This window comes from Aristolochia californica, unplaced genomic scaffold (assembly GCF_029961685.1).
Source record: "Aristolochia californica isolate CCGP_79_NKW_82.1479 unplaced genomic scaffold, dmAriCali1.0.hap1 SCAF_10, whole genome shotgun sequence".
Classification (NCBI taxonomy): Eukaryota; Viridiplantae; Streptophyta; class Magnoliopsida; order Piperales; family Aristolochiaceae; genus Aristolochia; species Aristolochia californica.
Window position 1 is genome coordinate 5,968,679 of NW_027181771.1, and position 21,608 is coordinate 5,990,286.

Sequence of the window (21,608 nt, forward strand, 5' to 3'; positions counted from 1 at the left end):
CTAGAATGAGCAATTGGGTGATATTTGCTACGTTACTCTTGACTTTCGAACAACTTGTAACTTCATTTATGCTCTCGTTTTTAACAGAATCCAGTGAGAAACATCTGTATATAATCATACAAATCGAATACAAATTTCATAACAAGGATTTTTCCCTTATTGATCCTTCGAAGAAAAGAAAAAGAAGAGAAAAGTAGAATATCACAAAGAAGGTTTGGATAGAATGCTCCCTTCCATAAATAGTTGAAGGTAGTACATCTACATTTTTTGGCAGTAGTGGTCACATCCTTTCTTCCTTTTTTTCCTCTGGAAACTATTACTGCTAACTCCACCCCACAAACCACGAAGAACCTTTTAATAACTTAACAAAAGATGGGCAGGTGATCTTCCACCTCCATCTTCATATCATACAAAAAACCTGAATCCCTCTCCCAAACCACCCACAGAAACAACCCAACAGCGAAAAGAACAATCTCATGTCATCTATCAACCAACATTTTCTGATGATTGCAATAACTGCGACTGCTGCATCTGTGTCTGAGCCTGTGCAGGAGACTCAGATTGAGCCTCAGCTTGTGTCAAAACCATCAGCTTCTGCTGCTCCATATATCTGCTAATCCTCTCCAGCAATTGCGTTGCCTTCCTCTTACCTCTGTCTGTTCCATTTTGTGCCAGTTCCAAAAGTGGAGCCATGACTCCAAGCTCTTGAGCTTCAGCCAGATGTTGGTAGTCTCCACTGCATAAGTGGACCAGCACAGCAGCTGCATTCTCTCTATTCCTAGGCGATCCACTCCCAATGACCTCCACCAACACAGGGACTGCCTCGGCAGCCCCGATTGCCGTCTTTCCATCAGGATGGCTCGCCAAGATTGCTAAAATAGCAAGAGCCTCATCCACCATCCCTCCACCTGGCTCAGTCAGAAGCTTCATCAGGGTGACTACCACCCCAGCTCTAACTGCTCTACCCTTGTTTCCCTGATATATACACAGGTTAAACAGTGCAGTTGCTGCATCCTTCTTACCCCTTTGGCTGCCCTCATTCAGTAATGCAACAAGGGCTGGAATTGCACCTGATGCTCCAATTGTCACCTTATTCTCATCCACCACAGAAAGGCTGAAGAGGGTTGCTGCTGCATTCTCCCGCGCTTCCATGCTGCCCTTCTTCAGGACGTGTACTATTCCTGGAACTGCATCAGATGATATGATAGTCCCTTTGTTCTCTTCATAGATGGATAAATTGAGAAGTGCAGTAACTGCATGCTCTTGGGTGCGTGGATCAGTCGTGGAAAGGAGTCCTACCAAGAGAGGTATAGCCCCAGCCTCAGCTATGCATACTCGGTTGTCAGCATTGCGTTTGGCTAAAAGGCGAAGCTCACCAGCTGCAGAACGCTGGTCTTCAAGATTGGAAGAGGAAAGCTTGTGAAGGAGGGCATCAATCTTTGCACGTTCACTGGGTGAGCACGATGAGGGAGGCTTACTGGGTCGAGAGGATGCTCCAGGTCGTTTGGGTGGTTCAATGCCATTGGCCTCACACCACTGTCCAATGAGACTTCGTAAGACATAGTTGGGAGTCAGTGCAGTGCTAGTGAGTGTCTGTTGCGTCTTAGGGCATGTTCCATGTCCCGCTTCAAGCCACTTTTCAATGCAGGATCTCTCATAAGTCTGAAGGATAGAAGATGACAGTAAGAACATAAAATGTACAGTAGGTATTTTAATAGTTACATGGCATGACTAAAGCTCTACTGATACCTGTCCTGTGGACACAATGACAGGGTCTTTCATCAGCTCAAGTGATATTGGACAGCGAAAATCATCAGGGATGACTGGAGATTTACAATTTCCATCTGGTGATGATCGTGCATGTCCACTAGGAGCAAAAGATACATCTGTTGCACTACTACTCATGTCAGGGTTTTCAGTCTGAACAAAGTCCTTTATCCTCTTTAGCAGCATTGACATCTTCTCAATATTAGTCCCAGGGTCTCCCCCACTTGCACCAACCATCTCATGCAAAGCGAGTGACTCTTGATTGAGGTCAGGTAAGCTCATAAGCTGAAGCTTCTCTGCCAATCTCCTTAACACAGATGGATCTAGGTCTGATTCAGTATTCTTATTATATGCAGAATAGAGATCACCATACAGCTCAACATCTGGACTATCAACCCGACCTTTAGCTCTTTTGAACTGTGTATGAACAAGCTCAACCTGGATGAAGCAAAACCAATTAATTAAGAAGCTTCAAAAATCTAATGACAGAAAAACTGCTTGACAGGAATAAAACATACAAAAAAATTTGTGTACATTGAGAAAATTTAGTTCTGCACTGTGCCTTCCCAAACTGTTGGTTACATACATGCATACATTCAATAATAACAGGCCAATATAAAAGATATCCAGGCAAATGTCTACTGCTCACACACTAAGGGAATGCCCTTTTCAATCCTCAGAAGAGAGTATAAGTCCTAGCCTAGGGAACTCTTTCATGTCAACATGAGTGATGTGAAAGAGAACCAACTTTCCCCTTAGATATCCACCACAGTAAGGCCCTCTTCTGTAAGTGAATATGAAACATTACTCTTGGGATGCCTTTCTACCTGCTCCTTAACTTCATCCGATATGTCAAGCTTTTCATAGCAAATCCCGCTCAAAGCTTGTTCAAGTTGTGCTGTAACTTCCTCAAGTTCGTTCATTATTAGCTCCCTATCAAGGACCTGCAAACAAGTAAAACAACATTTTATTCCAAAGAGGTTGTCGTTATCACAATATAGATTAAAGGCATGACAAACTCCTCCTTTATAAGTTTATTTACAAATGTTCGCTCAACAACACTCAGTAAAACGAAAAAGATGTTGACACAACAGCCTAGAATGATTACTTTAATAAATCATTGAGCGAATGAATACTGGACATATAAACACAACATGAATCCTTGAATAACCCCTCCTGAAACCCCAAATGTTTAAGCTTGAGGATGGCCCTTTTTGTTATATAAGACTAATAATATTTAATAAAAAGAAAATCCTAACTTTCAAACAGTAGTTGTCTCATCAGAACAACACACCTCTGCACCCAGCCACTCAGCGGACCACACTCTAAAGAAAGTAACATAAACTTTTTCTTTAATGAGTAGAGACAAGACCTAAAAATTTATTTATTTATTTTTTTGAAATGGAAAATTTAATAAAATTTTGAAAACATGAGGTCCCTTGTTGACAGTGAAAGTCAATTAGGCATAGCAAAACTAGTCTGCAAGATCACTCACTGTTGGCTTCTGAGGCTAAAGAAAGTAGGTTCAACCAATTCAAGACACTGAATTGGCAAGTTCTACATTTTATCTACCATCTTTTTCCGAAAAGCATACTACTTATCCAAGGATTAAGAAAAACGATCAAAATTCTGCACAGTTAAAACATAGAAACAAGAAATGAAAACATAAAGCTCCAGTGAAGAAAATAAAAGAATAAGAGGAATGAACCACATTACACCTACCTCATAAAAGAAGGTGTTCTACCCTCTTCTGTGTACCCCTCCCACCCATCCCATTGCATGGTCCTTGGTATACCGGCAACTTACCCCATTTTCCACCAATATTCTTTTCAACTCAGATATATGAGTTAAATACAAATTGTGCAAAGTCAAATTTAGATGCACCTCAGATATGGATTCGTTTATCCTCCGAAACAAAAGAGATGCTATTAAGCTGCTCGTTAATAATACAAAAAAATTATAGAAAAAACAAAGCTAAATAACAAATTGCAATTAAACAAAAAAGAAATTATCGTGGACGATTTTGTTTCAGATCAGAAACATCTATTTTTGGATCATTCCAGTAAAGAATTCACATCGGTATACACAAAACAAATGTCGAATAGCTCCTTCATTAGGAAAAGAAACCGTCAGCTCAACCAAAAAACAACAAATCAGGTGTTCAAATATTTTGTGACGAATAAATATGCCGAAGAGATTCGCGTGAGAGAAAACGCTCCATCATTCGATCAAAGATCAACTCAGAATAAACTGCATCGCAACCATGGGAAAAAAAGTTGAGGCTTCAGAACCTTGAAGCATCAGTTTTCAAATAAATTTCAGGAAATCTTCTTCAGACAGTACTAAAACCGATTACACGAACCAAGCTTAATACTTGATTATGAATGTCGGAAGCTGATACACTAAAGAAAATGAACGTTTATCCAGCAAAACTCCTTTTTACGAAATTCCATAATACTTGCACAGAATCCATCAACTCAATACAGAGATCGTCAAGACACCAAATCCATCACAAATTTCGGCGAGAAAATTGGGATAGTAATCTGTATCAGTTGACGCTACAGAAATAGCGGAAAGTTAGACCAGGTAACGCAGAAATCGGGACACTTAAAATCTGATCACAGACTTCAAAATTTCAGTATGAATCCTAGACTTGACAAGCCCGGTGAACACCAGCGTCACAACTCAACTAAATAACGAAAAGAAACATTCACCCATATCCAGTTCAATAGCGAACCGCAGAATACGTCAGAAAGTACGAACCAAGTAAATTTTGCTGCCCTCGCATCCGAACTTGAGCAAGTCCCTTGCCTTCACCAATGCCTTCTTTAAAGAGACCAAGGTTTCAACCGCATCTTCCAGGATCGGATCCTTGCTCTCTTTAAGCTCTTCAAACATGGGTGCCAAGAGCTTCAATCGCCGAGCGAGATTGCAATACTGCTTCTTGAACGCATTTCTGTAGTCCGAGAAGGAAGAGATGTCGGTGATGATGCTGATCAAGTCCTGCAAAGGTGCCTTCTCTTTCTCTTTCTCTTCCGCCATCAGAGAAGCAGCAATCGGGAGAGAAGAGGAAGAAGAGAGAAGATGAGGTTAGAAAATAGTATAACCCTAGAGAGAGAAAGAATAACAGAAGAAGCTCGTCTTCTTCGCGTGTCCGGACTCCATGAGAAAGAAAGACACTGCCTTCACGCGCCCCGATTTTTCCGCACGCAGCATCCTAACTATGGTTACAGTAGCCAGTTAGGAATTGGATCGGCTTGAGTCGGCTTCCGGAAGCCCGTAAGTTCAGTACATGTAAAATAGAACGTCCTACCAGCTTTTATTATATGTATTTGTTGCAGATTGCCGAAAGAGAAAAACATTGGGGTTTTTTACAAGAACACTTTGAGAAGTAATTTAAATATTTCAGAATAAATGCTCAAGGATATGCCAATAAATATTCATTAACCTCTCTATGGAATGTTTGGTGGGATATTTATAAGTTCTCCAAGTCAAACCAATCATTTTTTGCCCATTTACAAAAATCAGTGTTTACACTGATTGATTATTGTAAAGTAATTGATCGATCAATCGTGTGTAATGATTATTTTTTGTCAAAATGTGTCTTATTGATCAATGGTACGATCGATTAAAATCTTCCCTTTGGGTCTGACATTTTAAGTTGATCGATCATTGCCAAGGTTTGATCGACTTATCGGTGTTCCATCTGGCAGTGTATGATAGATCAATGAACTTCTTATGATTGATAATGTTTTATGTCCTTGACTAATAAGATTTTGTTTGATCGATAAATAATGTAGGATGATCAACCATTCAAAGTAAAATTCACTTGTTTGGACAATTGATCGATTAGTCTTAGTCGGATGATCGACTATGCATGAAATGGTCATATTTTAGATAATTAATCAATCAACTTAGGGTAATTAATCATGCTTTATAATCTTGGCTTATGCATTTCTAGATAATCGATCATTGGTAGACATTACTCACAAGACCTTTTCATCCTATTAGCTTATTATTCATAGTGTCTTCACTTCTCAATCTTAATATTTTACTATTGATCATGCTTTCTGGTTGAAAATCTTTCTCTACTTTTGTCATCACGTGTACCTTAAGCATGCCTTGTTTTATGTATGGTAAAAAAAAGGGGGAGAAATTGTAGAGCATAAGGGAAAAGGTGTAGCACATATTAAGGGGGAGTCTATACCAAATAAAAACCCATTCATGCATAAATCTAGGAGGAGTTAGTTCCAATGCATGTATAAATTAAGGGGAAAGCCCATACTTAGGAAGGTAGTCCTTGAGTCAAAATGCTAGACCATTTAGGACTTTACTAACATAAGATTGATGAGTTTTGGCGCATACCCATTTATAACAACATGTCATCCTACAAAATAATCAACATAAGCTTTTAATGCTTATAAGATTCAAGTTAGGGATTTTGTCATCATAAGAAAAGGGGAGATTTTGAGACCTATGGTAGAATTGTATTGATCTCCATTGCTTTGATGATAACAAAATGGAAAGCTTGAAAGTGTGGTACTCATGGTCTTATCTATGTAGTTAGACACATTCCTTCTAGCATGAACATTACAAGGTTTATGGCAAAAGCTCAAGATAAACAAATTTCGAACCAAGTTACCAAGTCAAGACCCAAAGTAAACATTGACGATTGTTGTTGAGAAGAAGAATTTACAAAGAGTAGACAAATGAAGAATTGAAGACTAGAGTCAAGTTGTATAAAACATCTCAAGAACTCTAACATGTAAGTAGATAGCCACCAATCTTTGATTGTTAAGCACATCTAATTTAATGGAGGTTTAGGAATTACATGTTTCAAAATCGTGTTTTGCCGATGCATTAAAATATTTTATAACTTGCTAAATCACCTTGGGAATAAAAAAACTCATGCTTTGAAGTCAATTCTAGCGAACTGGCTGTGGATTGATTGATCATCATCTGCCAATTGTTAGAAGACATCTCAAAGGAGCATTAAGGTAAAAACCTTCCCCACATCAAAGAGATGACAAAGGGTGTAAATTAGTGTTCTTCTCATAAGGATAGCACAAGGGTGTAATTATAGAAGATGATGTATGTCTAGTTATGCCTTTTACTTTTGAGAGCTTGTAGCCCTAAGAGCAATGTAGCCATTGTAAACTTCTTTCATCAACTATGAATAGATACTCAAGGCAAGGGGTAGATCATTAAACCTCCCCTCTTCTCTCACAAATTCGTTCTTACTCTTTTCTCTCAAACTTTCTTTCTCTCTCTCTATCTCCTTAGCTGTCCCTCTCTCACCTTTCTCCTCTCTTCCTTCTTCCTCTCATTTTCTACTTATTTTCTTATGTCTCCTCTATTACCATCTTGTTGAGTACCTTATAATGGGATACTAAATCTAACACCAATGATCGATCAACCAAAATGTGCACTTGCAAGAAATACAAAGCATGATCGATCAACATGTCAACATTAATTGATCAACCAGAACTCCACCATATTGTTTTATAAAGCATGATCAATCATTTTGATCATACATGTCCAGGCATACAAAACATGACTGATCACCCTATTAGACTGGTTGATCAAGCAGAATCATGCTAGTAAGGGACTCAATGCATGACGATCATTGTCTAGATATTGATCGATCATACACGTATTGCACAATTAGTAACTTCAATGCATGATGGATTAGTTTGTGAACACTGATCAATAAACTTAAATTGTTAGGACCAATAGTAAAATATTAATCAATCATTTCAATCGATTAATAAGCCATTTCAAACAAAAATATAGTTGTTACACTCGATTGATTGATCATTTAATTTATATTGATCGATCAATGAGATGTCAACTTTTTGCAAATGGGCAACTAATGGCTAGTTTGGCTTGGAGAACTTTTAAATACCTCTCCAAACATCTTAAGAACGATGAGTTCTCATATAAGGCTATTACTTTTTAATACAAGTTGACAAATTTGGAAAGAAAATCTTCAAGAGATAAATTCTGGAATAAGGGAGATTTAGGACACTAATATTTGGAATTTAGAATGAGGAAGCAAGACTTTCTAAGTAAAAAGTTTCAGACTTTGTAAAAAAGGAGACTAAACTAATATAAGGAAAGAGTTTTCTTAAAAAGACTAATGTGATGTGAGATCAAAGAAAGAAAACTTTTATTGAAGGAAAAATAGTAAAATATTGATTTGATTTTGAAAATAAATAGAAAACTTAACCAACATTAGCAATTCAAAAAGTGAAGCAAAAAAAATTGTTTAAATTCTGATTTGCGCATGCAATAGGATACCGACATGACTTTTGATTAATCCAATGTGGATATCTCTCTCTAGAAAGATCATATTGAGAAATGATTCATTGAAATAGAAACTAAGCACACAAGTAGCTTTCTTTTGAGATTAATTCTGTACATAAATTTTTAGACATGTTGGTACAAACTATTTAGAAAGTTGAGGTTTTCCTCTCCTACTTGAAACTTTTATGTTGCTTGATTTTTGTTACTTTAGATGTCAATTTCTCTATGAAAAAAACTCTGATTAAAAATTTCGTTTTGAGCTAGAAACTAAACTCGAAGATCTTTTCAATAGTATATAATTTTCTATATAAAACGTATGGTAAGAGAGTGAAAAATAAAAATTGGGAAAGAAAACTAAAAAAAAAAACGTGAAACTTTTTTTTTTTCCTTTTTTTCTTTATCTTCTTCTATTTTTCTATGTTAAATATTTATCCGCTATGATACCATGTTGATTTCTAAGGTCAACACATAAACACAACAAATCTCAAGGGAACGAGAGAATAGCAAAACTCTAAATCTTAGGAGAGAGAAGGGAAGAAAATCCACTTATCAGTTTCCAATTATCAGTTTAGACAACTCATAAAAGTGAAAAAATCAAAGACAGAAAAGGTAATTAATTCCTTATTAAAAATCTAAACACCTCTGTCAAGTTTTCACGGAAAAAGGAAACAACGTTAGTCAAACATGAGTCGTAATCCACAAAACCCCACTCAAGTAAGTGCACTGTCGAGTTTTTAACTCCTCGCCTCGGCCCTACTTGTTAACCTGAGCCAGAAATTCGTCATCGTAGCCGGTTAGTTTGGATCGAAGCCGAGCCAAGCGCCGTCTAGAGGCGGCAGGTGAGCCGAAGTGTAGAGAGCTAGAGGCCAAATACTGGGCCCACAAAGCGAGACAAGACACGTGGTCGACTCAGCTACAAATTATGCGGTACATGGACATGATCACGAATCTCCTCCGTTCATCTTACGGATCTCCTCCTAATTTCTGGTCGGAAAGGCCAAGACTGGAATTTCCTGACAGGTGGAACCTAACATGAGGTGGGGTCGGAAGCATGTGACTCGCTTCCGGGACAGCTAAGTGAATCCGAGTCGGTGACGTCGTCCTCAACGGCCACTAGCATAATCTTCGCTTGAATTTTGACTTTCGAGTGTCTGGAGGTGGTGGGGCCATGGGTTGTGTAAAAGGTCCGGTGGGCCCGAGCCGCCGCCACTTTGGAGGCAGTGGGTTTTGTGAGTCTCACGAATCACGACGCACGACTCACGCGCGTTAACGGGCATGATGGATCTGTAAAAATATTCTAAAAAAAGAAAAAGGTAATTGTGACAGAGAAAAATATTTATTAAGAAGTTAGACGAAGAGAATCTGAGTCTAGATAAATAGATAAGGATCGAAGGTCCTCAAATTTCAAAGTTAGGTATTCAAAAATGAAATAAATTAGTAAATATAAATAAAATAAATAATTCACATGCCACAATGAATACCAAATTTTGTTACGGATGTTCTCACTGTTGAAAAACCTGTGCTTATGAAATTCTACTAATATAAGCTATAATAGCTTAAAATTTTACAAAAAAGAGATTTTAACTCTCCTCAAGTGTAAACTCAAAAACACGATTAATCTCCCTTGCTATTTGCTATTGAGTTAGAGTTTAGCTCTAACAAGATCTTCTATCTAGATACAAGGTTCTAGATAAACCTATCAAATTAAATTAAAAGATTATAACAAAATGAAAAACTTAGGCACTTTTGAAAATAGGAGAGACTACTTTCTCCTTTGAAAGATCCAAACCTCCAACTTTGATGCATATTGATAAATGATTTGGATCTTGTCTAGGATGAATGCAATGAGTGAAATCGATAGGATTTGTGGGTAATGAAAAAATAACTTTTTCTTTCTAAAATATGAACTCAATATGGAATTTCAAGATAAATGTCTTGGAATTGAATATGATTGCCAATAAATGTTTATTAACGTCTCAAATAAACGTTTGGTGAGGTATTTATAGGTTCCTCAAGTCAAACTAGTCATTTTTGCCCATTTGCAAAAACCTGACCTCACAATGATCGATCAATGTAAAGTAATTGATCAATCAATTGTGCATAGCGTCTATATTTTTTTGTCAAAAATGACATTTTGATTAATCAAATTGATTGATCAATATTTGACTGTTGGCTAACATAAATAAGTCGATTGATCAGTTAAACAGTGACTGATCGATCATGCTTTGCAATTTTTGGTTGTGTAATAAAAGGATGATAGATCAATGTAAGGTGGTTGATTGATCATGTTTTATATCCCCATATGGCATAATTTAGCCATATTGATTTGTCAAAAATGAATGATTGATCATGCTTTGTTGTTTTTGTATGCCTGGACAAGTATGATCGATCAATTTTGTTAAGTTGTGGAGCCTAATCAATGCCCTACATTGAGTCGGTACGCGGGTTGACCACAGTAAGGTCGTCGTGGCGCCCCCCTCCTGAGGGTGTGGGGGCAGAGCCCCCACCCCAGTCCACAATATATTAATTATTAGTTTATTAAGGGAAATTTAGGAATTTCACTCTTGTAAAACGGTTGCCCTAGTTTTCTCTTTATATTGGGGGGCTCCGCTATTAAGGTTTTATGATTATCATCACTAACAAGGAGTTGGAGTTGCAGTCCAAGAGAGGTTAGATAAAACTCCTATAAGTGTGTGCGATTTCTGTTGTAACTATTTCATCTTTATAGTGGATTACTGTTGTGAGAGAAGACAGGACGTAGTCTTACCTTAAGGTGAACCTGTGAGCGTGGCGGTTACCGTGATGTTTCTTCAATTGTTTTGTTTAAGTGTTTTTGAGCACAAGAAAACTCGGATCGTGTATGAAGAAACTGCTGAAAATCGAGGTTCCGTAAGTATTTGATTCTCCTTTCATTTTTCAAGATTCACCACTCATGCTTGCTGGAAATCATCTCAGAGTTTGGCTTGCAAACTCTGTTTCACATTGATGTTGTTTAAAAACTCAGGTTGGTGAGCAAAGTTATAAAAACAACAACTTTCCTTGCTTAAGAACAAATTTTGAAACAACATGATTCATGGAAAAGAGAAAACATAAACTTTCCTTACCTCAAGCTTGGGAGCTTGGAAACTAGACATTTTTTGTGGTTGCATATCTCTCTAAAAAGAAGTTTGATTATTTCATGATCGGGATGATGATTCAGCAACTATGATTGATTGATTATTCAGCACCTATCAGACACTTGTTTGTGGCTAAATTAAAAGGTCATGTTTTGCTACTAGTTGCATTTTCTGCCTTGCACGTTTGTTGTGGTTTTTTTTCTCTACCTTTGGGTTATCTTTCAATTACAAAGATATTGCAGCAGATATCAGAACATCAAGCAAAGGCCTTGTAGATAGCAAGTAGCATTGGTTTTTTTTTTAACTCTCTTATAGCGTAAACATGAAGCTTTTTGAATTGCATTTTGATTCCTGGATACTTCTTCTCATGCGAGGACGTGAATAGTAGAATATGATTTTGTTTGATATTACTTTCTCAACTTGTATGATTGTGTTTCAAAAAGGAAGTTATTTGATAAACACAGAAAAAAATATTGATAAGACTTGTTGGAGGAGTATCCTAATATAGATTCAAGACTTCTAATCGGGTTACAAAGTTCTATCTAGTCCTTAATTTTCTAGAGTTCTATCTAGTCCTTAATTTTCCATCATTGTTGCAACAGTCCTGGTGTGTTGAAGATATGGGCAGTTCTGTTGTGTTAATTGAGATCCGAACTCAAGTTCAAATCAGGAAAGTTTCCAGTTTTTGAGTTGATATTGGAATGTAAACCAACAACCTTCCTTAGTTACATGAGATCGGATCCTTTACAGGGATTCTGACGTTGGCTCCGCCTCAGAGACTGGGTTCTTCTCGGTTTTCTTGAAAAGATATTGGCAGCAAATAGAATCCTTATCGAATCCTCCTTGCCTTTCTCTAGTTAATCCCAATTCTAAAATCTTGCTGAAATCAAATTGTCAATTCGTCATGGGCCATCTGTACATGAAATATTTATATCAACGTATGCAGCTCTGATCATAAAGTCGAAAGAAACAAGCGTTTTTCCATCCATTACGAAGCGGATTTTAAGTGGAACTTCATGGTTCTTCGACTCCATCGTTTAAAAGATGTTGGTGATTGTTGAGCATATGGCTTATATAATGTAAGGTTGGGGGGTATAATTGTATAGGGGTATTTGTGTCTTTTCGACACAAATACTTCTAGGGTTTAATATTATATAAGGATTATGTAACTCTGATTATCATTTGTGAAAGATTTATCCATGTCGCTCCGGTGAACGTAGGCTCAGTCGAACCACCGTAAATTGTGTCTTGTTCGTTCTTCCTACATCAATTGGTATCAGAGCCTCAGGCCGAAGGAGGGGGATTTTCGGATGAAGTGTCTGGTTCTGGAACTCAAATAGAAAAACAAAATTCGGTCGACGACCACACAGAGGAAGGCTTTGACCTCACTCTTGGACGAGGTTCACGAAAATGACGGGGCCACAGTGAGATAAGGTCGTGGGACGACGGAACCGAGAGAGGGAACATCGTCGTTGCCGGAGACCACGAAAAGCGACACTCATGCTCTGTTTCTTGCCCTTTTTTGGAGAAGAGGAGAAAGTTTCCCGTTGTCATCATCCCAACTGCCACTGCACGCCCAAAGGTTTTCCGTTACTGTTGCTGGTTCCGCGCGCCACCCGCCCAACTGCCGTCGCCATCGTCTTAGATGGTTGACGACGACAACTCCGTTATAGTCTCCTGACTTTATTCTATTGTTGTCACTGTTGGGGTTGTTAGAGTTTTAGTTGAATTTGCCCACCTAATAGATTCTATTATTTAGGATCTGTAGGTAGACCATTTCCCTAGCCATTTACCACGTTATTAGTGAGTTGTTTGTTTTTCTAATTTTAGTTATTTGTAAGACTTATATAAGCCAACAACTTGTTTTGAATAAAATAGCTTCTTCGTCTATTTTTTGAATTGCTTAGTGCCTATAATTTACAACAAATCTGGTATCAAAACTGGATTAGCAATTTTTTTCCTTTCAATCGACCCCTCGTTCCTGCGTCGCAGCCGTAGAAGCAGAGAGGGTTAGGGATCAAAAGAAAAAAAAGGAAAATTGAGAGAGGGAAGAGTCTCCCGAAATTAGAGACGGCGAGAGAGCAGAGACAGTGAGATAAATCGTGAGACCCCTCGCAAGACCCCTCCGGGAAGAAAATTCTGAAGCTTCCCAACGGCGAGAGAGACAGTCGGAGAGAGCAGAGACGACGAGAAAAGAGTTTGAGATCAATAACCTCAAGGTTTGACTATGTTGTGTGTTCGGTTGAAGAGTCTAATAACTTAGATACCTTAACCATTGATGAGTTGCAGAGCAACTTACTGGTACATGAGCAGAAGATGAACGGTCATGGAAGAGGAGATGAACATGCATTAAAGGTGACCTACGATGATAGAATTGGTGGAAGAGGATGCGGTCGAGCTCGTGGATCTTTTCGAGGAAGAGGTAGAGGAAGAGGCAGACAAACATTCAACAAAGCTATAGTTGAGTGTTATAAGTGTCATCAATTAGGGCACTTTCAATATGATTGTCCTAAATGGGAGAAGGAAGCGAATTATGCTGAGCTTGAGGAGAAAGAATAAATGTTGCTGATGTCATATGTGGACCTTAATCAAGCAAGGAGAGAAGATGTTTGGTTCATTGACTCAGGGTGTAGCAATCATATGTGTGCAAATAAGGAGTGGTTCTCGGATCTTGATGAGGGATTCCGAAAATCTGTGATGCTCGGGAATAATTCCAAAATGACTGTGTTGGGAAAGGATAACATTATATTGCAAATTTTTGGAGTTACTCAGGTAATCACTGATGTTTTCTATATACCTGAGTTGAATAATAACATATTAAGTGTTGGACAATTGCAAGAAAGAGGTGTAGCTATTTTGATACAATATAGAGTAGTAGAGTCTATCATCCCAAAAACGGGCTTATTATGCAAACAACAATGTCTGCAAACAGGATGTTCATTTTTCTTGCAAGAATTCTGTCGAAAGCTCCTACTTGCTTCCAAACAATTCTTGAAGACAACACTCAACTTTGGCACTGTAGATATGGGCATCTGAGTTTCAAGGGTCTGAGAACAGTGCAATATAATCAAATGCTAAGAGGGTTACCACAGTTGAAGGCACCATCCAAAATATGCACTGATTGCATGGTGGGAAAGCAACACAGGGATGAAATTCCAAAGAGGAGTTTATGGAGAGCATCACAAAGACTACAGTTGGTACATGCTGACATCTGCAGACCCATCAACCCTGTTTCCAATAGTAAGAAGAGGTATTTCATAAGCTTTATTGATGATTACAGTCGTAACGTGTGGATATATTTTCTTGTTGAAAAAACTGAAGCTTTTACTATCTTCAAGAATTATAAAAACCTTGTTGAGAAAGAGACAGGAGTGTTTATTCGTTGTCTGCGCACAGATAGGGGTGGAGAGTTCACCTCTCACGAGTTCAATGTCTTTTGCAAAGCTAATGGTATTAGCAAGCAGCTCACTACAGCCTACACTCCCCAACAAAATGGAGTAGCTGAGCACAAGAACAGGACAATTATGAACATGGTTAGAAGTATGATATCAAAGAAGCAAGTTCCAAAGAACTTCTTGCCTGAAGCAATAAATTGGACAACGCATGTGCTCAATAGTATCCCTACATTGGCAGTGAAAGATATGACTCTTGAAGAGGCTTGGAATGGTGTCAAACCCAATGTTGATTATTTTCGAATTTTTGGATGCATTGGCCATGTTCATGTGTCAAACAGTAAGAGAAAAAGGTTGTATGACAAGAGTTTTCAGTGTGTGTTGCTAGGGATGAGTGAAGATTCTAAAGCATATAGACTATATGATCTAGCATCCAAGAAGATAGTTGTAAGCAAAGATGTGGTTTTTGAAGAAAATGAGTGCAGGGGTTGGGGAGAAGTAATGAAGAAGCAAGACTTGATATCCTTGAGTGGGGAGATAGTAATGAAGAAGGAAGTGAACATGATCAAAGTGAAGAAGCATTTGAAGAGGAGGTGGCAACAGAAGGAGGAGAGGTTAGCTTCTTCAAGTGAGTCACCTGGAGAGAATTCTCCAACATCTGAAGAAAGCTCACCAGAAGAGAGGACCAGAAGAGTATCGTTCTGGATGGAAGATTATGTGAGTGAGGGAGAATTTTTAGAGGAAGAAGTTGAGCACAACAATTTGGTTTTGTTTACCTCAACTGCAGATCCGACTACCTTTGAAGAAGTTGTTCAGAGTTCCAAGTGGAGAGCTGCAATGGACTTGGAGATAGAAGCGATCGAAAGAAATGGGACTTGGGAGCTAACATACTTGTCTAAAGAAATGAAGAAGATCGGAGTAAAATGGGTTTTCAAAACTAAACTCAATGAAAATGGCAAGGTTGACAAGTGTAAGGCTCGGTTGGTAGCAAAAGGGTATGCACAACAGCATGGCATAGATTATACTGAAGTGTTTGCGCCTGTGGCTAGGTGGGATACGATTCGAATGGTAATTGCTTTAGCTGCTCGAAATAGTTGGAGTGTGTTTCAGCTTGATGTCAAAAATGCTTTCTTACATGGAGAGCTAAATGAAGCAATGTTTGTTGAGCAACCACAGGGTTATGAGAAGAAAGGTGAAGAGTATAAGGTGTACAAATTGAAGAAGGTGTTGTATGGCCTTAAACAAGCCTCTCGTGTATGGTACAATCGGATTGAAGAGTATTTTGTCAAAGAAGGATTTGAGAGGTGCAGCTGTGAACACACCTTATTCATAAAAACAGGAGATGGAGGTAAAATTTTGATTGTTAGCTTATATGTTGATGATCTAATTTTTACTAGTAATGATGAGAGTATGTTTGTTAAGTTCAAGAATTCTATGAAACTTGAATTTGATATGACTGATTTGGGAAAGATGAAATATTTTCTCGGTGTTGAGGTGTTACAAAATCTTGAAGGCATTTATATTAGTTAAAGAAAGTATGCAAAAGAAATTTTGGAGAATTTTCGGATGGAGAAGAGTAATAGTGTGAAGAATCCCAATCGTTCCTAGCGTTAGACTAATGAAGGATGAAGAAGGACCCAAGGTGAATGCTACCATGTACAAACAATTGGTCGAAAGTCTTATGTATCTAACTGCAACAACGTCGGACTTCATGGCAAGTCCAATTGAGTTGCATTTGCAAGCTGCAAAATGGGTGTTATGATACTTGAACGGTACTGTGGATTTGGGAGTCTTTTATCGAAAGGAGGGTAATGGAGAATTGATGGCATATACAGACAGTGATTATGCAGGAGATGTAGATGACAAGAAAAACACTTCTGGTTATGCTTTTCTACTCAGTGAAGAAGTTGTGTCCTGGTCCTCTAAATAACAACCTGTAATTGCTTTGTCCACTACTAAAGCAAAGTTTGTGGCAGCTGCCTCTTGTGCTTGTCAAGGGTGTGGATGAGGAGAGTATTGGAGAAGCTTGATCATTCTCAAGGCAAGTGTACCACTGTGTTATGTGACAACTGTTCTACAATTAAGCTATCCAAGAACCCAGTCATGCATGGACGCAACAAATACATTGATGTAAGGTTTCATTTTTTGCGTGATTTGACCAAAGATGAAGTTGTTGAGCTAAAACATTGTGTCACACAAGAACAAGTTGCAGACATTATGACAAAACCACTTAAGCTGGATGTGTTCTTGAAGCTACGTGAGTCAATGGGTGTGTGTATGATACCACGAGTAAACTAAAAGCATTATTGCAATCAGTTTAGGGGAGGAATTGTTGGGGTTATTAGAGTTTTAGTTGAATTTGTCCAGTTAATAGATTTTATTATTTAGGATCTGTAGGTATACCATTTCCTTAGCCATTTACCACGTCATTAGTGGGTTGTTTGTTTTTCTAATTTTAGCTATTTGTAAGGCTTATATAAGTCAACAACTTGTTTTGAATAAAATAGCTTCTTCGTCTATTTTTTGAATTGCTTTGTGCCTAGAATTTACAACACTCACCGGTTCCACGCCCCCAGCCACCGTCGCCATCGTCGCAGAAGGTTGGTCTTCATCCCGCACTGTTTCAAACAGCGACATGGGGAAGAAGACGAATGGCCCGGTTTTCGTTCAACCCGGTTTGGGTTGATTGATCTGGTTTTGTGGCCCATGACAATTTGTTTGACGTCCGATTAAAGTGATTTTGGAGGCGCTGGATTCGTCTTGTCGAGAAGAATCGTCGAGAACCCAAGTTAGGCTATGATGACTGGGGTTTCTTCTACCAAATTTGATATGATGAAATTCGACAGCATTGGGAATTTTGGATTATGGCAGAGAAGGGTGAAAGATTGTTAGTGCAGCAGGGCATGTTGAAGGCATTGTACGGAAAACAACCGACAGGAATGGATGACATGGATTCGAAAGAAATGGAAGTGAAGGTTGTGGCGACTATTAGGCTTTGTCTGGCTGATGATGTGATGTATCACGTCATGGATGAGGAATCACCGGCGACAGTTTGGTTGAAACTGGAAAGTCGATATATGTTCAAGTCGTTGACGAACAAGCTCTATCTTAAGCAAAAATTGTATGGTCTTAAGATGACAGAGGGCACGAATCTGAGCCAACATAGCAACGTTTTCAATCAGCTCATTATTGATTTGAGGCGGGTTGATGTGAAGTTCGAAGACGAAGATAAGGTATTAATGTTGTTGAATTCCCTACCGAATTCTCCTACGTATGAAAATTTGGTTATGACTCTGGTGTGGAGAAAAGAAACTCTCGAATTGGAGAAAATCACAAGTGCTCTATTAGGCTTCCATCATAGGAAGAAAGTCAATGATGAGACTTCACAAGGTGAAGGACTTGTGGTGAAGGGTAACCAGGAATGTGGAAGAAACAAGTCTTGGAGTGGATCGAGTAACAATAAATCTCGATCTAAATCCAGGAAGAGGAAAGACATCACGTGTTTTAAGTGCGGAAAAAAGGGGCACATAAAACGGGATTGTCTAGAGAAAAATTAAAGGAACGAAGAGAACAGAGAGGGTCCATCAAAGTCTATGAATGTAGTGGAAGAAGAAGACTCAGAAAGTGGTGACGGGGATATGCTTTCTGTCTCATCCAATTCAGATCATCTCAAAGATTCTTGGATTCTGGATTCGGCATGCTCTTATCACATGACGCCAAATAAAGATTGGTTTCACATCTACAAGTTAGTAAACTTTGGTTCTGTTCTGATGGGTAATGATGTTTCATGCAAAGTTGGTGGAATAGGGAGTACACAAATTAAAATGTTAGATGGTGTTATTAGAACGTTGTGTGATGTTAGACACATACCTGATTTAAGAAAGAATCGAATTTCATTGGGCACTTTAGACTGTAATGGATATAGTTACAAGTCTACAAGTGGAATAATGAAAGTTAGTAAAGGTGTCTTAACAGTGATGAAGAGACAGAAAATATATGGCAATATCTATACACTATAAGATACCACAGTTGTAGGTGGAGTTGCAGCTGTAGAGTCTGAATCAGACTGTACAGTCTTGTGGCGTATGCGGTTAGGTCATATGGGAGTGTGTGGGATGATGAAGCTTCATAAGAGAAATCTATTGAAGGGTATCAAAACATGGAAACTTGATTTCTACATGTTTTGTGTCCTTGGAAAACATAATAAGGTGCAATTCAAGGCAGCCACACACAAGACGGAGGGGATTGTAGACTATGTTCACTCAGATGTTTGAGGGCCAGTAAGAGTAGCATCCCGAGGAGCACACATGTATTTTGTGACCTTTATTGATGACTACTCACGAAAAGTTTGGGTGTACTTCATGCTGCACAAGTCAGAAACGTTTGCCAAGTTTAAGTTGTGGAAAACTGAAGTAGAAAATCATATAGGGAGGAAGATTAAATGTCTTCGATCAAACAATGGTATTGAGTACACGGACTCAAAGTTCAAGGAGTTGTGTGAGCAGCATGGAATTAAAAGACACTTCACAGTATGCAAGACACCACAACAGAACAGTGTGGCGGAAAGGATGAACATAACTGTAGCTGAAAAAAGCTCGATGTCTCAGGTTGAATGCAGGGCTTGCAAAGAACTTCTGGGCAGAAGCAGTAAATATGACATGTTTCTTAATTAATAGATCACCTAGAGCAACACTAGATGGGAAAGTATCAGAGGAAGTATGAACAGGCAATGATGTAGACTACTCTGGCTTGAGAGTGTTTGGCTGTCCAACCTATGTACATGTTTCTAGTGAGGAGAGATCGAAGCTTGATGTAAAGTCTAGACAATGTATCTTTCTGGGCTATCAAAAAGGGGTGAAAGGCTTCAAGCTTTGGGATCCGAAGGCAAACAAGACAGTGATCGGTAGAGATGTAGTTTTTGATGAAAAAGCCATGTTGCAACATACTCAGGAAGAAGATAAACGGATGCCATAAAATTGCATCACCAATGAGCATGTGGTGCAAGTGGAGCTAGAAAACCATGGTAGAGAAAAAGGATACTCAGCATGCAAAAAGTTCTAGCTTAGGTGATCAGCAACATCACCGTATCGCCACAGACAGACCTAAACGCATTATCAAGCCACCTACCAGGTATGGTTTTGAAGATTTGGTTTCTTATGCGCTTATTACTAGTAGTGGGGATTCAAGCACTTTTCAGGAGGCAGTACAAAACCAGGAGAAAAGTAGATGGATGGGTGCTATGGTGGAGGAGATGGAGTCTTTGAAAAAAAACAAAACATGGGAGTTGGTGGAGCTTCCCAAGGGGAAGAGAACGATAGGGTGCAAGTGGGTCTATAAGAAGAAAGAAGCAGTATCAGAAAAAGATGGGGAAAATTCAAGGCTCGTCTGGTAGCAAAGGGTTACTCACAAAGGAAAGGAGTTGACTATGATGAAGTTTTCTCTCCTGTGGTCAGACACACTTCCATCAGGGTAGTGTTGGCGTTAGTAGCACATTTGGACATGCAGTTAGAGTTGATGGATGTAAAGACAACTTTCCTTCATGGTGACTTGGAGGAACATATTTACATGGTACAACGAGAAGGGTTTAGTCACCCTGGACTGAAACATTTGGTTTGTAATTTGAAGAAATCACTTTATGGGCTGAAGCAGTCTCCGAGGCAATGGTACAAGCGATTTGAGTCTTACATGATCCAAATTGGCTACAAAAGATGTTAGTATGATTGTTGTGTTTATGTAAAAAGCCTTGATGATGATTCTTTTATTTTTCTACTACTTTATGTGGATGATATGTTGATTGCTGCAAAGATTATGAGTGAGCTCAACAAGTTGAAGACTTTGCTGAACAAATAATTTGACATGAAAGATTTGGGTGCGGCCAAGAAGATTCGTGGAATGGAGATTCGTAGGGACAGAGCTTCCAGGAGATTATGGCTATCTCAACATAGCTATGTTGAGAAGGTGTTGGACAAGTTCAACATGGGTAATGCAAAACCAGTAAGTACACCTTTGGCGAATCATTTTAGATTGTCTACCGCTCAGTGCCCAAAGATAGATGATGAAGTTCATGACATGTCAAAGGTCCCATATGCCAGTGCAGTAGGGTGTTTGATGTATGCTATGGTTTGTACGAGACCAGATCTAACACAAGTTGTCAACGTGGTTAGCAAGTTTCTTTCAAACCCAAATCGACAGTATTGGGATGCAGTCAAGTGGATCTTCAGATACTTGAGGGGTACTACAAACTATGGCATCATGTTCAACAGACAACAGAGTGTTCCTTCAGTTGTGGGATATGTGGATGCAGACTATGCAGGGGACTTGGATGACAGGAGGTCTACCACAGGTTATGTATTTACTCTTGTGGGAGGACCTATTTGTTGGAAGTCCATGGTACAGTCTATAGTTGTACTATCTACTACTGAATCAGAGTATATGGCAGTAGCTAAGGCTGCCAAGGAGGCTTTGTGGCTTACAAGGTTGGTCAAGGAGATGGGTGTCCAGCAAGGTGGAGTTCAGTTGCATTGTGACAGTCAGAGTGCCATTTATTTGGCAAAGAACCAAGTGTATCATGCGAGGACCAAATATATAGATGTGAGGTTTCATAGGATCAGGGAATTGGTTTCATCAGGTGAACTACTGCTTGAAAAAAATTCACACTTCTGAGAATGCAGCAGACATATTGACAAATCTTGTTACTACAGATAAGTTCAAGCACTGCTTGGACTTGATAAATGTCTCCAATTGCTAGATGGGAGACGACCCCCAACCTATTGTTCCATGTGGAGTCTTTAAGTTATGCTTTCTTTTCTTAAGGGGTGAATATTCGCCAAGGTGGAGATTGTTGAGCATATAACTCATATAATGTAAGGGGGGGGGGGGGGGTTATAATTGTGCAGGGGTATTTATGTCTTTTCGATGCAAATACCTCTAGGGTTTAATATTATATAAAAATTATGTAACCCTGATTACCATTTGTGAAAGATTTATCCTTGTCGCTCCAATGGACGTAGGCTCAGCCGAACCACCA

General features: G+C 38.8%; 1 protein-coding gene across 2 annotated transcripts; it reads right to left on the bottom strand.

The window, feature by feature from the left end:
- Window positions 1-201: 201 nt before the first annotated feature.
- Window positions 202-4,948, bottom strand: LOC137934587 (U-box domain-containing protein 13). Of its 2 annotated transcripts, none has more exons than XM_068779019.1 (4): window positions 4,531-4,948; window positions 2,595-2,711; window positions 1,750-2,205; window positions 202-1,662 (listed from the first exon to the last, which is right to left on the bottom strand). In XM_068779019.1, exons 1-4 carry the CDS (start codon window positions 4,807-4,809, stop codon window positions 487-489), a joined length of 2,028 nt encoding a protein of 675 aa, XP_068635120.1. In that variant the 5' UTR covers window positions 4,810-4,948; the 3' UTR covers window positions 202-486. The 2 variants fall into 2 exon arrangements, with proteins under 2 accessions (XP_068635120.1, XP_068635129.1); XM_068779028.1 differs by lacking the exon at window positions 4,531-4,948 and adding an exon at window positions 3,490-3,541.
- Window positions 4,949-21,608: the final 16,660 nt, after the last annotated feature.